This window comes from Astatotilapia calliptera, chromosome 13 (assembly GCF_964374335.1).
Source record: "Astatotilapia calliptera chromosome 13, fAstCal68.1, whole genome shotgun sequence".
In the NCBI taxonomy this organism is placed as follows: Eukaryota; Metazoa; Chordata; class Actinopteri; order Cichliformes; family Cichlidae; genus Astatotilapia; species Astatotilapia calliptera.
In genome coordinates this window covers 7,719,478-7,737,035 of record NC_137434.1, presented here as the reverse complement: position 1 = coordinate 7,737,035, position 17,558 = coordinate 7,719,478, and the positions used below count along the sequence as shown (strand labels likewise).

Here is a 17,558-nt window from a genome sequence, read left to right as displayed (position 1 = left end):
TTTAAATGACAAATGATTCCGTTGGCTGTGGCATGTTTTCAGTAACGGAAATATGATCATTAAAATGATACAATTTAAAACAGGAAATAACTTGTAACTCTTGTGCTTTTATGAAAGTTTCTATAGCGTTAGCACCAGTGGCCGTCTGAAGTCACTGGTCCATTTTAGAACGTAGAATAGCAATGCATAATCTAAACTTCCCAAGTGAGGGCTTTAATCAAACCTGGCAACTCTGATGGTACAAGGTTCCCGTATGTGCTCCCCCCAATGGTACCTTCAAGTACTATTCAGAAAAACATTAACTCAAAAAAGATCAATTCAATCAATGCGTGTGAAATAAGATAAGATAGAGCCCAGTTTATCTACCAAGTTCGTAAATTCCCGTGCATAGGTAGCAAAGAGTAAACACAACCAATAAAACCATGAAACAATAGCTAAACAAAGTCAAATAACTCAGTAAAACGGAATATGACAAAATTAAAAGTAGCTCTATAAGTAACATAAAAATGATCATTTAAAGCTAAATAGAATACAATTATTAGCTGTATAAATATAATCATTATGTTAGAGAATGTGCTCCACTGCCAGTCCAATATTGCCACTTACAGTACAGAATGCAATCTTAAAAGCAATCTTGGTTTTATTTTGACTGTTTTACTTTCAAAAACATATATCTGTGCTACAGATTACGTGAAAACGCAGACTTTTCTATCACATTATAATGTGAAATGCTATGAATTCATAAAATTTCAAATTTATATTTTCCTGCCGTCCGTGAACATTACTTGCATTTTGTGAGTTACCATGAACGCACCGTTACGGCTGCTGTGATTGGCTGTGAGCTGCGTAGCTCCTCCCTGCACAGCCCTCCTGTCCCGGAAGAGGGAAGCAGCTTCGCAGAGAGAGAGAGGGGAAATGTTTGTTGACAGCAGCAGAAATCTTCTGAATCAGACTGCTGGCAAGTTTTAGCCCACTTTCTGTCCCATTAAACCCATCCAGCATCGCTCTCTGGCATTCTGATCTCGCATGAACTCTCAAGGTAACTTTCCTGTTACAACTATGTCCGCAGAAGAAGACGCCCGGTGGCTGCTCTCCAGTTAACTTGTGCTTATGAACTGTTTCAGGTATGGAATATGGCAACGACTGAAACGCAGCTTATGTTAAGCGTGGGATTAATCGGTAAGTTTCGGTTAGGAAGTCGTTCTTTTGTCTTTTTTTTTAAGCGAAGTCGGCGTCTCAGATCCGCTGAACATGCAGGACAATCACATGATACTATTGTGATCCGAGAATGTCCCCTCACTGGTTTATTGCTCCTGCATGTTCAACCTGAATGGCTCTGGATGGGTTCCTGAGCGCCTCCAGTAACCTTGTTATTGGTAGTGATGCTCTTAGAAGACCCTGAAAGTCCAGTCTGAATGCCTTTCTTTCTTCTGACATGCTAAATGTTGCTACATGTTGCTTTTATTTCCCCTCCTTCAGAGAAAGATGTGAATGGAGACACTTTGTGGGTGTGGTGCTATCCATCTGTGGGCGACGAACTAAGGGAAGTCCTGCTCAGCAAGTGCTGCCTGACACACGATGGCCGTGACTTTCACACTTTTGTGTTTGGTCAGTTCTCCCGTACCTGGTATTACATTACTACAATGGAAGTACAGGAGCCGACAGCACTAAACAAGGTAAGGTGTCTTTATCCAGGCATTAGCTTTATCCTTTTTGTCACATATAATATCTCCATCCCTCCATAGATGAGCATTTCTTTAATGTCTCTCTTTCTCTTCGTCAAGGTCACTCATTTTTCAGTAGTTGTTACAGCAAAAGACTTCAACCCTGAGAAATATGCTGCACTCAGTAGAATACTCTGCAGGTGACAGTCTTTATGAATACGAAGCATCACCTTATGTCTTTGTGCTTTGGGCTGAACTCACACAGTTACATTTATTTCTCAGGATGTATGTCAAACACGGAAGTCCGGTGAAAATGATGGAAGCCTACATCACCGTCCTCACCAAAGGAATCTGTCAGAGCGACGAAAACGGCTCGTTTCTCATTAAGGACTACGATGTTCGGAAAGCCTACTTGGCAGGTTCAGTCAAAGGTAGGACTTCACGTTTGTAAAGAGGAACACACATAAAAATACTGAACACCTTTCCCGGACTTTCCTGTGTACACAAATCTGCTATTTAAGATTTTTGTTATTTGTTTCATTTGTTTTGTTGTGGCCAAACACTATTTGAACTTTTTAAAAGCAAAGAATTCATGCTTTTTAGCTCTTATTAGAAACCCCCGCTGTTACTGGAGGTTTTTAGGAAGTAAAACATATCAGGGTCAGCTGATACTTCACATGAAAATGAAAGTTTTCTTACAACCTTATGCAGTCCTGAGAAAATCTAATAAACTTACCGCTTTAATAAGAGGGTACCCAGGTGCAGCTAATCAAATGTACTTGATTAACTTATCATTGTTAAGTGTGAGAACCTCTATAAAAGCAGAAGTTTTGTCAGTTTGCTGGTCTGGAGCATTGAGGCGTGTGTTAACACAATACCACAATCCTTCCAGAAGTGCACGTTACAGTCATTGAGTCGACCAGAATTCCCCTGTATACCAAAGAGGCCCATCTGTCTGATAGCTGAAGTTTTCCTTAAAAGAGCTGTGCATAAATGACTGACTGTAAAACGTCAATGAACTGAAGCTATGTTGTAAAGAAGACTGGGCCACAATGCCTCTAGTGTTGTTAGAGACTGATGAAATCAGAGAGAAAATTATGAGTTTATGTTATTGCTGTTTAAAGTGGTCGCACGAGCTACCGAATGATGAGGTGTACTTAATCACGTCTCCACACAGTCTCGTGAAAAAGTTTTTTTACACGGGCATAACAATAAATGAATAGCTGGGGACGGCAGGAAAACGTTATGCAAATGCAGTTTGGCATCTAAGTAATTATTATATCCATTTTTAGTTGATGTACAGCTTTTTTTAATTAATTCATTGAACATTTTAAAATGTTAGCTGTTAGTGGAAAAAGTCACAAGATCTCAAATCTTCGACCATGTTTTTGCTCTTGTCTCAGATGTGGTGTCTCAGTTCGGGATGGAGACCATCATCCTGTATACAGCCTTGATGCTGAAGAAGCGGATTGTTGTCCATCACCCTCGGATTGAGGCGTTGCTGGAGTTCACGAGGTGAATTTAAGACTTTCATAATCATATCATAGTGGACATAATTGTGTTGTGTGGGTAACTCTTTTCTCTGTTTGTCTCTCAGAGTTCTGCCGGCTCTCGTGTGGCACAGGAAAGACTGGTCCATCCTCCACCCGTACGTCCACCTGAGTGATGCTGAACTGGAGGATTTAAAGAAATGCCCCGGTGAGGCTGCCTACTGGTTTATCTGTGTAATTAACAGAAAACTCATCACGCAGCTTAGCAACTATCTGCACTGCCATGACTGGGGTGAATGGGTGAATTATTAATGCTCCAATATGTTTGCTTCCTCCACAGGATACATAGCAGGGTTTGTAAATCCGGAAGTGAGCAACAGAATGGATTTGTTTGATGTGTTTGTGAACCTCCCAGACAGCACCATCACAGTATCCCAGAGTGCTAAAGGTAGCATGTGTTCAAAGAGAGAGCAATATGTTGCTTTGATTCTCTCAGACTGATGCTGAGTCTCTCACAACAGAAGCCATGGCTATGGGGAAGTTGCACAAGGACATCGGCCAACTCATCGTGCAGTCTGCGGAGGACGCAGAGAAGTCAGACAGTCAGGTGATCAAGGTAAGAACGTAGTTAAAAACACCGGACAGGAAAGCGTCAGCTGCAAGAAACCTAGTCTTAAATCTAATGTGCCCTTCATCTGCAGGACATTTCTGTCAAGACTAAAGAGATCCTCGCTAACCTGGTTGCTCTTGCTGATGAGTGTGAAGACTCTAAAATCACACTGGAAGGTTTAAAGCAGCGTCATTTCCCTCCAGCGACGGAGAACTTCCTCTTTCATTTGGCAGCTGCAGAGCAGCTCTTGAGGATATAAAGCTGTTTTCAAACACTCTACTGCAGGTTACCATCCGCAGCATGGACTCACTGTTGGGATCATTAAGTTTTTTTTTTGTTTGTTTTTTTTAAATGGCACACTGTTAATACAAGGAAGAAAAGTGTCCCTAGCATCAGATTTTATGGTGCACTGCTTATCTAATACATCATGGGACTCACACACCAATAATGGGAGCAATGAAAGGATTAGTTTGGTGATAATTAATGTTTTTTAGCAGAAACTAAATTAATCTACAGCTCGAGTTATTAAAAATATCAACACACAATGTGAACAGACTGGCTGCTGCCTGAGGTGTAGACCTCAGTGCACAGCTGCTTGAGTTTTTGAGTAATCTGAAACGATGGTCTTTATGTGGGATTTGCTGAAAATGTAAAACAATGCAAGTTTTATCCCTTAACAGTAACAGGTATGAGGGGAAAAGCGCCGCAGCTGTTGACTTGGAGTTTGTAGAGCAGAAACAACGAGCAGTGATTTTCCATCAGAGCGTTTTCCCACACGTTGGCTTCCTGTTCACGGTGCAACGCAGCAACTCCAAACGTCACAAAGCTTGTTCATGGCTGGGTACTCACTTTGTACTGTCACATGTGTGTGCAGGTTTTGCAATTACCGATTTAGCTGATAGAAACTTTGCTGTGCGGGGAAATCAGATTACAAGTGTAGCAGACACTGCACAACTTGTAGATTCTTGTTTTTCTTTTAAAGGAATGTCACATTTTCTATTTTGCTAACAGCATTAGCGCCGCGCACAGCTGAAACAGAAGTAAACTGTTGTGCGGTGGGGAATTTTCAGAGTTGTACTAACAGCTTCCACTTCAGTCTTGAGCTGATTAAATAACGATTAATGCTTCCATTCCCACACTGACTCACTTGTATTTAATTACACGTCTTATTTTCCAAGCTGTTTTTTTTCTCTCCACTCTTCTAAATCAGTGTCGTTAGCGCCATTGTTGTACGGTTGAATCCATTTTCCACCACATTGCAGTATTTCAGGTGACGGTAACACATAGGCTCGTGCAACTTTGAAAATATATTTTCATGAAAATGTGTAATATTTGCTATATCTATAAATCCAACTAATACTCAAAGTGAAATAAATTTCTATCAGAAAGTAAACTGTTGCTTTAAATAAACTCTTTATTTTGGGGTGTGTGTGTGATGTGGTGGTTGTTCCTGTCATGCTCTCTGCAGTTTGTGGAACATGTGTCAGTGGATTGTGTGTCTTCTATCTAAAGCTGCTTTTCAGAGTCCTCTGTGGTAGAATAAATGTCTCCCAATTGCTGCAGCCTGCAGCTCCTCCTCCAACTGCTCCCTCTTTATCTGCAAAACAAGGTCAGTGTCAGCTAAGTTCAAGAAAGCAAAACAAAACCTGAGAGCAGAGGAGGACCCCGACCCTTACCGTTCCCAGCTGTGGAAAGAGACTGAATGAAACGGGAATCATCAGGCCAAGGACGAGCGCGGTGCTTATGTGTCGGAGAGGAGCGACAAGCAGAGAGTTCCTCTGGAAGGGTCTCACCCTGTAAAGAAAAATCTATTCGGTCAAACCTGATTTTATTCGGAGGGTGTTAAAGACGGCTTTAACAAAAGGCTGACCTTTTCATGAGTAGCACCAGCAGATTAGGAACGGCGGCGGTCATACCGAACAGTGCCGCTCTTGACAAGGCAGTCTCCCACACAGCCTCACAAAAAAGGAAAGATCTTTACTACATCAAGATTTCACTGAAATTACTGATTTTTCTTTTTTTAATTTAAAAATACCTTTTCTCCTGCTGCTTTGGACATGCCAACAGGATTTCCATTGTGATCAAACACTTGGATGCCAGTTTCTGACTCCTCACTTCTTACAGTTAACACATTGAAGAAAGCCAGAGTAGCTGAGGAGAGTAAAACAACATTGCAGAGCTGAAAGTATGCTAGTTTATTTGCTCTTTTAGGGTACCAATAGGCTCAGGCTTCATTTTTTTCCTATTATCCCCAATATGGTCTTCCCAGGCAAATATGTGAGCTCATACCACCTGCTAAACCTTCATTTGGCAAGAGGAAGCCAATCAGGATAAGAAGAAAGTTACTTTAAAAGCAGAGCAGCTTGTTTCAGACAGAGGGTCTGCAAAGCTAAGTGTAAAATACATAAGGATTATTCTGAACTGTAAATCATGCAAAGCTACTCTAATAGAAACCTAAAATGCAAACTTTAAATACAGTGTCTGCATTGGGATGATTTCTACTGTACGAGTCTCCACAATACTATTTATGCAGTAAGCACAGCAGCTTGTATTCAGCACACAGAACTTACCTGAGAGAGGGATTGGTAATATTGACCTAAAGAAAGTCTGCACTGCTGAGCTTCTTAAACCTAGTCTGTTGATAAAAATCTGAGGGAGGGCCTGAAACAGAAGATACAAAGTAGCAATGACTGAAAAACCAAAAGTTTACTTGAGGCATTACGGTTACGATTTCCATAATCAAAATGCACACACCCCTGCACATGTTGTATAGGAGACTGTACCAGTGATCAACAGAAGCTGCTTCAGAGAAATGTTGTACCCCTGGTGCTGGGAGATAAGTGCAGAAACAGAGGGAGGGCTCGAGATTAGAGAAAAGACACTTTAAAAAAAAAAATGATTGAGCTATTTGATCACACAATCAGCTCATAAATGAAAATATAGGCCTGATCTAAACACTTTACCTGCTCTGATGAAGAATTTCTGTTTGCATAATTGAACCCAGCACTGTAACTCTGCAGCAGAAACTGAAAGAGTGCAGTGGAATATTTGCCATTAGTTACTTTGTTCATGTCTAATATATATATTTATCAATCTCATCAATATGCTTTGTTACCTGCCAAAACAGAGCAGGTTTCACAGTGCTGTGTGGCAAAAGACTGGCAACAACCTGTGAAATTAAATAAATAAACTTCCTTTTGAAAAAAAAAGTTCTATATCTCTATCTATAGATAAAGGAGAAGACACCTACCAAAGGTCCTGATATAGGAAGAAATGCTGAAAAGAAGCAGGTGGACATGAACTCATCAGAATCTCCTGTAAAACTCTTTCAGCGATATACAGCACTGTGCAAAAGTCTTGAGCCGCACCTTGTTTGTGTTTTTAAAAAAATATATTTTTATTGTAAGGAGACAGTTTATTTTATTATTTAGAAGTGTTTTAAGTGCTTTTGAGGAATAGTTCTGCAGGCTTTCTAAACGTCTTTCAAAGTTTTTCTTTGGACATCAGCTGCTTTCACACTCATTTTCTGTTCTTTCGTTGTACCTGACCATTTTCAGAGGACTGTTCTGAATCATTCAAGCATAAAAGGACATTTAACTTAAGGGATGAACGATTGTTATGTGTAGACACAACAGACAGTCAAAAAAAAAAAAAACTACAGCAGACGAGGAGTACCTGAAAGGTGTGTGTGTGTGTGTGTGTGTGTGTGTGTGTGTGTGTGTGTATGTGTATGTATGTATGTATGTATGTGGACCCATCTACTGCTCACCAAAGCCTCATCAGAAATGGTCTCAATGGGAGGTGGCTGTCAGGAAGCCATTATTAAGAACTCGGAAACATAGGGATAAGACTGGAGTTCATTTGAGTTCCACCTTGCAAACACACTGCTAGTGCAGTGCAGCATACTTGGATAGAAAAAAAAACACACAGTGGAACGCTATCGGTCATGGATTGGCCTCCCCAGAGCCTGGACCTCAACATTATTGAAGCAGTGTGGGATCATCTTGACAGAGAACAGAAGAAAAGGCAGCCAACATCCAAAGAAGAGCTTTGAATGTCCTTCATGAAGCCTGGAGAACTATTCCTGAAGACTACTTAAAGAAATCAAAGCTGCATGTTTTGAAATATTGTTGCATTCATTATCCTTTTTCATTGCACAATATATAGATATGGACTGCTATTGTGCCCATTTACTTGGATTCTACTAGGGTAGCTTTCATTTAATTCACAGACATAATGGACCCTGGTGCAGCCCATCAATCTGACACAGGTTATTTTCATCCCATTCCCCCCCCCTTCTTAAGCTCCTTTTCTTCTACCTGATCACGCAGGTTACTTATACATATATATATATATATATATATATACATATATATATATATATATATATATATATATATATATATATATATATATATATATATATATATATATATATATATATATATATATATATATATATATATATATATATATATATATATATATACACACACACACACACACACACACACACACATATATATATATATACATATATATATATATATATATATTATATTATACATGTTAACCTTGTTATTTGAAACTTTATCTCATATAACACATGACCAAAGTTTTTCTTTGGAGATAAAATATGGAAAAGTCTAACAGGTCTATTTTAATGCTTCAGGAATACACATGGGAAAAAACACAGCTGATTGCTGTTTGAACTTACAGGTGTTTATCTGGAAAACCTGCAGCCTTTGTAGCATCTTTAACAACCATTTAAATCTTTGTTATCACACATATGAACTGATCACACTGCAACTGTATGTATGGAAACTTGTAAACAACACTTGTAAAAGTATGTTACCTGGCGGCCGAAAAATTAGGGGAAGAGCAGCCCCAGAATCAGGGTGGACAGATGACTGTGGAGGCAAAGTGGTCATCCTCCTTTAAATCACATCTGCACAACATAGCTCCTTCCACTTAACAATACTTTAATAAGACTGATAGCGAGGAAATCTTAATTTAGGGTCATTTCTTGCAAGACTTACAAGTGAGATGGTCAGTGCAGCTTCATCCTAGTAGAGAAAATGAAAGAAAGAGAAGTAAAACAACCTGCAGCAGGTTCACAGTGTTGTGTACGTGACCACTGTGCACTCAGATCCTTCAACATAATCTGACCTTTTCATTTAATTTTTCTCCGCTTCCAAGGAGAGAGTGAGCCTTTTGTATCTCAGGCTGCGGGGAGCAAAATCACAAGGTAAACATCAGGTATTTTCCACTCATCCCATAATATCGGATCACTGCAGTGGTTGCTACTCACGTCAGATGAGAGCAGGAGGGTTGGATTAAGGAGATTAACCCAGATCTTGAGTCGACGGAGGAAAGACTGTAAAACAGGAAAAGTGTAGTCATGAAAAAGCACGAAAGAAACCAATTCCATGGTAACTGTGAGAGGTGATGCTATGCATGCTGTGCACCGTTACCTGTCCCTCTGCTTTCCAGTACAACAGGTTAGGATCCATTAGAACAACGAGTACATTCACGTTTCATAAATTAAATCACTCACAGTGACACTATTACAGTACATCGCCTACAAGCATGCATTTCTCATGCTTTTGAGGTCAACTTCTAATTAGACTCAACTTCCGCCACCAGTCACGTGTTCGCAAAGGTTTATGCTACATTCAGGGATGTGGGATATATCAGGCGTCGCGTTTTTTTTTCCTAGTGGCTTTCTGCTCAGCGTGTTCAACAGAGACCGCAACGACCAATTTAGCATTTTTACGGTCAAACAAACACAATTTAAATTAAAAAGAAAAAAAATATCAGCTTCGTGTTTCGCTCACTTCAAATATTTTTGTCTAAATATTACGAGCTGTACCTGAAGGTAACGTGACTTTAGCATTTTCTTTATGCGCCATAATTTGTCACAAAATACGTTTTATGGTCGGCATATTCGATAAATTGAGCTGGCAAAATATTAATACAATTCATTTATTTTTATAGTTTTTCCTTCAAAGGAGAGGTTGGAATTGAGCACGTGTGTAATAACCTGCTCAACCGTGCCTCCAGTGACATAATCCAAAATGGCAGCCACCATCGGAAAACTGCTCAGGACCTCTGTAAGTGCAACTTTATATAACGTTACTTTGCATTTGTTATTCGCGCTGTTGCACATAAGTCATTAGTCAGTGTTGATAGCAGGTATTGATTAAAATAAATAAATAAATGAATGAAAAATTGTCCTCCGCATTTATGTTGTGTGTGCTGCACATTTGAACCTGAGCACCAACTGACACCGGTGTCAACCCGCGGCAACTGCGCAAGCCTCGCTTCATAAGAAGAGCGATGAGTGGAGTTGTGGTTATACCTAAACAAAACCTTAAAAAATGACGTTCGTGTCTTATATAGAAACGTTAATTTCGCCATCTTGATGCATTGTGCTAGAATTTTCTATGGTAAGCAGGGTCAAAGTTATGAACTGAGTTGCCTTGTATTAAGATAAAAAAAAAAAATTAAAAAAAGAAGCTCACTTGCAATTAATCCCATTAATTACACAAAGTCTTAAAGAAAGGAAGGCGGGAACACAGCAGAGGCTCAAATTTAGTATGATAATAATTACCACCTGTAGGCAACTGCTGTGTTCACTTTGTAGGCCATGACTAATATAGATTTATTATTTGTATGAATGGCAACAAAGCTGGGGCTGAATTGTGTTCAATATTAAGGCAGTTTGTTTTGCGTGATTGAGCTGTTGTTGAATTTTATTCTGCAGTCCACATGCTTCAAGAGCCCCAGTTTTTACTTTAAAGGTATGGTGTATAAAATCTCACCACTAGATGTCAGTAGATCCTGCTTTCCAACCCCTCCCAATATAAGTGCATAATCCTAGCTATGTTGGGCGCTGTAGGACAACCAAATCTGGCTGCTGTATATCTTAGTGACTGTTTACCTCAGTTGTGGTATATCTATGTCCATTTACTCTGGAGGAGGCTGTAAAACTTTGAAAGTAGTCTGAAGCAAGTCGATTAGTCAGTGAAGCTCACTTCTATTTGAAAGCAATACTGACGCGAGTTGTTGAGAATATCCTGAACCTTTATGTCAGCAAGCACCGATGATTTTGCTGCAGTTAGCCATCATTAGTGAAACTTTCTTTGGAGTGGATGTAACATTGTTGGACAGACATTTAGTGAATAAACTCCCATACAATGTGAGAATGTAATCAACATATTTATCAGATGGAACTCGAGCTGGCATAATGTTGGCTTATGACCAGCTGTTGTTGTTTTAGCCGGCTCATTATCAGCCGTTTGTTTGCATGTCTAACCTGCTACAGCTGGATGACAGTGTTCAGTGAGAGCATATTAGTGCAGTTTACCTAGTAGTGCAACGTTACGGTCCCCACCCTTTCCATCAGTCTACAGGTTTAACAACTCTTACAGCAGAAAACGTGCACAATCAGTAACATTTGGCACATGGCAGACATTAGCATTAACAACGATGATCCTCTATCTCGGTGGTGTAAATCTATTTTTGCTTTGTCCTTTTTGTTCTCCTTTTTTTTTCTTTTTTTTTCTTAAATATAGTTTATGCTGGTGGGGATGAGGGTCCCTTTCTGGAAGCCTCAGCCACTGTTTGCTGTCTGACTCATTAGAATAGCTTCCACATGTTGTACTTCTACACATAAACTGATTTATGTGGAGTCTTAAAAAAGGAAACCATACAGAAAAGTTTCAGACGCATCATAGTGGTTGATTCTTTGCAGGCTGTAAACCAGCGATGTCAAACTAATCTTACATCATGAGCCACATACAGTCCACTTTGATCTTACATGGGCCACATCAAAGAAACTCCTATTTTACAGTTTAACCTCCTAAGACCCAAACTCTTCCACGACATGAATTTTTAATTTCTCTTTGATATTTGGGCATATTGGGGCCTGACGAATGTAAAAACAAAGAATTACCAAATTTATTTATTTATTTATTTTTTTTTACCTTATTTTTGTTTTTAACAAAAATAAGAGCTACATATGAGGATATTCATTTTAAAATTTGATAGAACAGTAGCAGTATAATGTCCTCGTAAGTGGATATCAGGCCCATGTAGAGCAAAATTGAGTATTTTAGTTTAAATAACCCAAAATGTGATGTCCACATATGTGGACGCCAGGTCCTAGGAGCTTAAAGAAGTTTAACTACAAATTCAACGTGCAAATATATTTTCTCCACATTATAAAGCTTTTTTCTTTTTTTTTTCTCTTTTTTGTAGTAAGTGAAACGAAATGAACGAAATCGGTCAGCACAACTTTTTAGGTTTAAATTGTAAAAAATACATGTTGAAAATCGCATTTAAAATTGTTGTAGATCATGGCCTAGACTGCCCTGTAATTATAATACAAAGTTTTTGTTAATTTATAGAAAATGTCTTTTTTGTTGTTTGTTTCTGTAAATAAAGACATTTATCTATAGGGCCATTTAATTTTTTATCCTTTACTCAAGTAACAGAGGTTAATTACGCAATGTCTGTTACTTAAGTTGTAGTGTAAAAATCCAAAATCCACATTTTCCAAAGGTGCCTAGCGACCAGATTGGAGTCTTTGCTGGGTGTTATTTAGAGGTGGGAATCACCATACAGCCCACAATACGATATTATCACAATACTTAACGCACAATACGATATTATTGCAATTTTTTTTTAAAAATATTTTGCGATATTCAGATTCTGTACATAAAGGTAAACTTTATCAATATTCATTTTATCTAATAACAAAGTCTCACATTCAGTCTTTCTCTCATTTCAGTCAGTTTTATTGTTGACAAACTGAACGGTTTGTATTACAGTCTAGTCCAACTTAACTGAATGCAACCATCTGGTACAATTATAGCTATTCTGAACTATGCAATTTGTGAAACCTATGCAGCCCATTCAGCAACTGAAGAATTTGAAAGTAAATTAAAACAAAATATAATTTTACATTAAATAAAAAAGTTTTAAACTTAATTAAAATAAAACATGTCTTAAATTAAAATAAGTAATAAGTAAGTCATGTTTATTGCTGCCATAAAAAAAAAAGTTAAACACATTTGGACAGTGTCAGAATTCTTGCTCAGAAAAAGGAGCTGATCAACATGCTCTGAAGTCAGAGCATGTTCCAGTCCACAAAAACTTTTTTTGTAACAAAATATCGATTTCTGCTGTCCCTGTATCGATACATTATTAGCAAACAAAATATCACGATACTACACACCCCCAGTGTTATCTTTGACAGCCCTGCTGTAAACGGCTTTGTTCTGGTGCCTTTTTTAATAGGGATTTTTACAGTGATGTACAGTAAATGAGTCACTGCAGGGGAACTGCCTGCATAGTTCAGAGCGCTAATGTGGTTTTATTCTGAGCTGATGATAAAGTCATTGAGGTCCAGTGATTGCTGTCTCTGACTTTGATGCATGGTCAGGTTAAATGTAACGTCAATAATGCCTAACAGGGATTTCAGTATTCGTAAAGATACAGACTTCTGCAGATGAGTGTCCTTCAGTATGAGCTTTGATATCAATTATATGAATGAGGAAATAAAAACTGAGTGTCAGACAGCTGCTCCAGCTGCAGCAGGAGGGGAGGAGTCAGAGAAACTTGGTGTGGAGGACAGGGCACTCGTTACTGTTACTGCAGAGCGCGAGGATAACATGGACTAAAAATTCTAACTTTAGAAAGCTTTGTTGTGATTTATTTTTCCTTCTGTTAGTAACAGCACTTGCTGATATAAAATCCCTGCTGCGGTTTCACCGTTTGGGAGCCAAAGCAAGTGGATGACTTAGAAACTTACAGAGGCAGTGTAGCCTCAGTTTCCTCCTCTTTTTGGAAATTCTCTTTGATATCCCAGCTAAGCAATTCGTTCAACAAGTTTTGAATAAAAAATAATTTCTTACCTAAAGGTGGTGCGTGTTGATAGACAGAATCTCCGCACACACACACACAGCGGGAATGTTTCCTCAAGCTACTCCAGAACACACTGTAGCCTACATATAACAGTACGGTGTCGCAAAAATAAATCCATTTAAATAATTCATAACCTATGTTGGAAGAAAAGTCACTTTAAAAAGTTAGAGTGGCACATGCGTTTTTGAAGTATTTATGGTGGCAGTGTATGTGCAGTAGGAACATTGAGATGTGCTGCTCACATAAAGTACTATCTGTATATAACATAGCAGTGGAATATCTCAGTGGGAGTATAGTAATTAAAGAATGAGCAGTACTCACAAAGACCTTGGTTTAGTTCAGTGTGGAGAAACTGTTGGGTTAGACCTTTAATTTTATCAACTCAAATTCATTAAATAACCTCTCATTTTAAAAGGTTTCTTAACAAGGCTTGTGTAATGCTGGAGGATCTTTCTTTCAGCACCACAATCACCTTTGCTCACTAGATTCTCAGGTGGTACCAATGAAGGTAAACCATGAAAAACACGATTAGAGGACATTTTCCTTTCACAGAGGACAAATTCTTTCACTCTTGAATGTATCTGCAAGCTTGAAAGCATTGATACCTTTTCATGTTCCAGTCGTCCTAAACCATTGTTGCAGTTAGTAAAATGGCAACTTGATAACTAAAAGAGCTAAATATCCTTCCAGATTATGGATTATTCATGTCATATTAATGTCTTTTTATTTATTTTTGAGGCGAGGGTTGCAGCAGGAGGGCTGAAAGTCGCAGCAGCTTGTCAGCATGGAGCCTGCGGGGCTGCAAGAGTCCTCACTGCTCCTGCACTCCAGAGATCCTGTTTCTCCACCAGTATGTACAGAACCAAAACACACAGCATGCAGTCAGAAATGAAACTGCCTGATTCAGCTCAGAATGATTTTTCTGTTTTCTACTTATATATAGCACACATCATGAGTTAGTCAACTGATCAAATAACTTACAGATGAAATGAAGTAAGTTATTTGCTTTCCAGGATAAGATGATAGCATTTTTCTCCCTATATTGTTTTTATCAATCTTATTCTGCAAAATAAAATATCGGGCAGTTTTACCAAACAGTTGGTTACAGCTGTACTCAAAAGGAAAAACTATAGTCATTATAATTAACTTTCCAGCAATATCAACAGTATCGTTATATTTCTGATCCTGGTTGGTTAAATTCTGCTCAAGTGTTCAGTGTTGTGGATATAAACTAAAAGCATTTGTTCAAATGTTAGCTTTGCTGTAATATCATGTTTGTTACAGCAGTTATGACAAAAAATACTCTTACTGTCATAAAATTGATGTGAGAGAATGATTCGACTTTTTATTTCTGATTTTTCTTGAACTCGTATGACGGCTGAATTTTTCAGAACTTTGCAACTCGGTTTTCTTTAGATAACATTAATGTTCTTGCTCTGTGTACTTAAAATACATTGCAGCAAACAAAGGGGAGATGTATCTATAAAACCAACTAAAGTCATGTTTGATGTTTGTGTGTTTCACTCTGCAAAAGCCTTGCTTTCCCACCCTCAACCCCACCCACCCATTGCCAGATAAACAGTGTAGATGTTTGTATGTCTGTGTCAAGCCAAACATTGACCAGATGACATTACAATAAATTACTGTTTTATCCAGCATGCATCTTATAGTCAGTTCTGTACAAAGGCAAATTGACAAAAAAAGAAGACTGTTGCATATCTTATATTGATAAATAAATGATAAATAAATAGTTTGACTTTGCTGTATCAGGCGCTTCCAGATGGGCCCCTGCTGTCACCCAGCCTGCGCCTGCTTTTAAAGGGACAGCTGTCCACAATGGGGAGTTCAAGGACATGAGCCTCGCTGATTTCAAGGGCAAATACCTGGTCCTTTTCTTCTACCCACTGGATTTGTGAGTATTTATAAGAATAATTTTCAGCATGAGATGAAGAAGTGAATAAAATGTTGGCATTAATGGCCTGAGATTTTCCAGTATTTCTGCAGATGTGCTATGATTTTTAATAAGTGCTTTTTATTTTTTGTTACACCACAGCACATTTGTGTGTCCGACAGAAATCATCGCATTCAGCGACAAGGCCAACGAGTTCCACGATGTCAACTGCGAGGTGGTCGGAGTGTCTGTGGACTCTCACTTCACCCACCTGGCATGGATCAACACGCCACGAAAGGTACATTCAGTGTAATAGTTATTCAGTAAGCGGCACACGGTGCAAGGTTCAGATCACTGTGCGTTCTCTATTCAGTCTCTGAAGTAGAACTTCAAGGAGCCTTTAGTAAATGACTGACCTCAGTGTGTTGTGCTTGCAGCACTTTGCAGTACTGTGAAATAATCTCAAAAGCTGTTATTTCTCGAACACTACTAGAAGCACTTTGCAGCGTTTGTGTTCATGTATCTTTTTATGTTTTGTCAGGCTGGAGGCTTGGGAAATATCCACATCCCTCTGCTCTCAGATCTCAACAAGCAGATCTCCAGAGACTATGGTGTGCTGCTGGACGGCCCAGGAATTGCTCTGAGGTGAGTTCATTATGCGCTGTGAAACCACAACTATCAGTCCACAACTGGCTCACAGTACTAAAATATAAGACCAAAGACATAAAACACAAACCAGTAAAAATGTGCACAGCTGTAATAGGAACCCTAACAGAATCTGATAACGTGCATCACGGGGATTACTTTTTATAGAGCGTATTAAACAGTTTTTCTTTGATTTTTGCCATCCAGGAATGTTTCTGCCAGACTGTTTGTTTTGTAAAGTTCTATCCTCACGTCTTTTATTAAATTTTATTTTACATGGTCAGTTTGTATAAAGGCTTTAAATGGTAAATGTCATACATTCACACCCACAGTTCCACAACTCTGTCATCTATACCCAAAAAAAACTTAGAAAAAGCTCTTTTTTTTTTTCTTTTTTTTTTTTAATGTCTGGAAAAGTGACTAATGTTGCTGCTACTGTTATCATTGTTGATTTAAATACCCAGTCCTCTGGGTATTTTTAATTTGAAGACAGGGAATATTATGCAACAGGCCTTAAAGTGTGTTTTCTCTCATTTGGTGGGTTTATCCAGATATATCACCAAGTGTTGCAATAGTGCCTGTAACTGGTCTTTTATGTAATTGCTCAATATTGAAGGGAGAACCTTCTAACACTGTTTATAAGCTTGGGGAAACCTGAAGTCACTTGGATGAGTGACGAAATGTTTCTTCCACTGAAAATGCTACGTCCAGATGAACAAAATCAACCTTTTGGGATTTCCTTACCTGGATGATTGAGCATGCATCGAGACCTAAACTTGTTTAGAAAGATGTCTGATGTTTTTGGTTTTTTTCCTTTAGGGGACTCTTCATCATTGATCCAAATGGAGTGGTGAAGCACATGAGTGTGAATGACTTGCCAGTGGGCCGCTGTGTTGAAGAGACTCTTCGTCTAGTGAAGGCCTTCCAGTTTGTGGAGACTCACGGGGAGGTGTGTCCGGCCAGCTGGACCCCTCACTCCCCAACAGTGAGTACACCTGGGCTCTGTGTTTCAGTCCATTCAAGGCTATAACAGCTAATGTGGATTTGATACCATACACTTTTTTTTTTTTTCCTCCTTTCTCAGTTTTTGTAATGTTTGTTTTTCAGATCAAACCAACACCAGAAGGATCCAAGGAGTACTTTGAAAAAGTCAACTGAACACTTCACAGCAGATTGAAGGCTTAAACGTGGTACAAATCTAGAAATATACTGAGTTTACACTTTAGCATATGCATTTACTCATAACATCGGGATGCTCTAATAAACAAACGCTTTATAAACCACAGCTCTTTGTCTTGAATAATGCACCAGACCACAGAATAAAGTGG

At 38.8% G+C, this 17,558-nt stretch overlaps 3 protein-coding genes across 5 annotated transcripts; 2 read left to right on the top strand and 1 right to left on the bottom strand.

The window, feature by feature from the left end:
- The first annotated feature begins 861 nt into the window (after nt 1-861).
- dennd10 (DENN domain containing 10) lies at nt 862-5,157 on the top strand. Its single transcript, XM_026189358.2, has 10 exons — nt 862-1,039; nt 1,125-1,179; nt 1,480-1,676; nt 1,785-1,864; nt 1,947-2,095; nt 3,068-3,179; nt 3,262-3,362; nt 3,495-3,602; nt 3,676-3,770; nt 3,856-5,157. The coding sequence occupies exons 2-10, from the start codon at nt 1,134-1,136 to the stop codon at nt 4,021-4,023; spliced, it is 1,056 nt and encodes a 351-aa protein (XP_026045143.1). The 5' UTR covers nt 862-1,039; nt 1,125-1,133; the 3' UTR covers nt 4,024-5,157.
- Nucleotide 5,158: 1 nt separating this feature from the next.
- On the bottom strand, nt 5,159-9,436 carry sfxn4 (sideroflexin 4). Of its 2 annotated transcripts, XM_026189359.2 has the most exons (14): nt 9,239-9,436; nt 9,076-9,141; nt 8,934-8,990; nt 8,804-8,830; nt 8,620-8,674; nt 7,015-7,040; nt 6,880-6,933; nt 6,728-6,790; nt 6,519-6,593; nt 6,335-6,425; nt 5,800-5,915; nt 5,635-5,720; nt 5,441-5,558; nt 5,159-5,361 (listed from the first exon to the last, which is right to left on the bottom strand). In XM_026189359.2, exons 1-14 carry the CDS (start codon nt 9,275-9,277, stop codon nt 5,284-5,286), a joined length of 951 nt encoding a protein of 316 aa, XP_026045144.1. In that variant the 5' UTR covers nt 9,278-9,436; the 3' UTR covers nt 5,159-5,283. The 2 variants fall into 2 exon arrangements, with proteins under 2 accessions (XP_026045144.1, XP_080143692.1); XM_080287566.1 differs by lacking the exon at nt 6,880-6,933 and having other exon boundaries at nt 9,239-9,421.
- A 6-nt stretch (nt 9,437-9,442) lies between these two features.
- On the top strand, nt 9,443-17,515 carry prdx3 (peroxiredoxin 3). Of its 2 annotated transcripts, XM_026189361.2 has the most exons (8): nt 9,443-9,642; nt 9,762-9,877; nt 14,433-14,544; nt 15,465-15,606; nt 15,748-15,883; nt 16,127-16,230; nt 17,050-17,215; nt 17,338-17,515. In XM_026189361.2, the coding sequence occupies exons 2-8, from the start codon at nt 9,842-9,844 to the stop codon at nt 17,386-17,388; spliced, it is 747 nt and encodes a 248-aa protein (XP_026045146.1). In that variant the 5' UTR covers nt 9,443-9,642; nt 9,762-9,841; the 3' UTR covers nt 17,389-17,515. The 2 variants fall into 2 exon arrangements, with proteins under 2 accessions (XP_026045146.1, XP_026045147.1); XM_026189362.2 differs by lacking the exon at nt 9,443-9,642 and having other exon boundaries at nt 9,747-9,877.
- Nucleotides 17,516-17,558: the final 43 nt, after the last annotated feature.